The following is a 1,643-nucleotide window of genomic DNA, read 5'->3' as shown; positions in this document are numbered from 1 at the left end:
AGTTCTATGCTGTTAATAGGGAACCATATGGTGTGCAGCTGCTATACGTTTCGGAAGTGTCGAAAGTTTAAACACCAATTGACGTATAACATAGTTCGACACCACAAAGTGTCGAGAAAATGCACACTTGAACTTAGACGTCAATTGACGTGCAAAATTAAACACTTGTTTTACCAGTGTGGGGGCGGGGTGCCCACCCGCCGCTCCTCCGCGCGCCCGCCCCCACCACCGCTCTCTGTATCCGTTTTTGTTCTTCTTAGTTGCGGGCAGCGCTCCATTGAAAAACCCCATGGTGCGGTGCCACGCTCGAACAGTACGGCAAAAATAGAAAAAAAAAAAATGGGCCGGCACAACAGACACGCCCTGCATATTTTATTCTATGGTTTGAAGTTGGGCTCTGCTTTATTTTCTTCGGTATTATTCAATTGAAATGTGAAATGTCAACGTCAACTGTTATGTTTGCTATCATGGTATAGGAGTGCGAGTAGCACCATCACACTCAGCCCGTACAATTTATAATATACCAGGTGGCTGATTCACGCCGCGCACTTCTGTAGTTATGCTGTACCGCATGCATGTGTGCGGGCGGGATGCCTACTCGCTCGGCTCGTAAGGCGCCGTGGACGGACAGGGGGGATAGGCAAGCCCGCCCGCACTCGCGTGCATACGGTACAGCATAACTACAGAAGTGCGTGGCGTGAATAAGCCACCTGGTATACATAACACTTCCTCACTTTTTGCTCTCCAGGAAGTGCGTTCGTCTTCTGGGGACGTTGCCTCGCCTCCCACAGCAGACAATTGGAGAGGGTTTCCAAGTGGTGAAGAGGTGGGCTCGGGAGAAGGGCGTTTACGATCATCTCTACCCCCTCTTCGCCTACTACTATACCCAGTGGCTGGTGAGGGTGACGCCCCGGCGACTAACCACGTATGGTCGGTACCACACCTCCACCAACGTGGTAGAAACCCACCACCACCACTTGAACGTGCTCGCCAACGTCGACCAGGTCAACGCGTGGGATCTCTGCGGTGAGTTCCACTGCTATTGATGGGTAAGGGTTTGCAGAGGCTCTATGGCTAAAAGCAGGCGAACAGGAGTGACGAGGAGAAAGGTTACACTGTTAAAGTCTTACGAAGAAAAATACCAAATCCTTTGTGATTCGAAGGATTTGGACGCTTCGTAGGGAGCAAATCCTTCGTAGGTACGAAGCATTTGGCATTTTGCTTCGTAAGACTTTAACTGTGTAGCTGCCTTTCGTTTATCTGTCAGATGCAAAAAGTGTCCTGCTTTCCTTTTAAACTCGTCACTGTGTGCAATATCTCTTCAGTAAATGTGTGCGAAACGCATTTGCAAAGTGGAATCGTGAATCGTTTCTTAACTTTTTACCCGCAATTGAACCGAGCGGAAGTCACAACTTCGAATGCGAATCAAATCAAAAAATACGTTTCGAAAGAGGGACATGCTATAAATCATTCTATATGAGCAGTCAAAACCTTTACCCAAAAGGGGAAAAAACCACCCCTTTCCCCGCTCCTTCTCGTTTAGAATAAGGCCGGACGATAGATCGGGTGTGGCGGTGGCAACGACGGTGCTTCTTGAGTAGGCGTGCACTGCGCTCAGCTCTCCCCTCCCCCGAACCTTCTCC

The 1,643-nt window shown here is 49.4% G+C and overlaps 1 protein-coding gene across 1 annotated transcript in view; it reads left to right on the top strand.

Annotated features, from left to right (window-relative positions):
- LOC127751737 (uncharacterized) overlaps positions 1-1,643 on the top strand; it is a 6,168-nt gene that overhangs the window by 3,006 nt on the left and 1,519 nt on the right. Inside the window, exon 2 of the mRNA XM_052275736.1 lies at positions 749-1,026. Within this exon, the coding sequence (XP_052131696.1) occupies positions 749-1,026 (278 nt within the window). The remainder of the gene's footprint in view (positions 1-748; positions 1,027-1,643) is intronic.

This window comes from Frankliniella occidentalis, unplaced genomic scaffold (assembly GCF_000697945.3).
Source record: "Frankliniella occidentalis isolate FOCC.00 unplaced genomic scaffold, Focc_3.1 Scaffold857, whole genome shotgun sequence".
Classification (NCBI taxonomy): Eukaryota; Metazoa; Arthropoda; class Insecta; order Thysanoptera; family Thripidae; genus Frankliniella; species Frankliniella occidentalis.
This window is presented reverse-complemented; position numbering and strand designations above follow the sequence as displayed.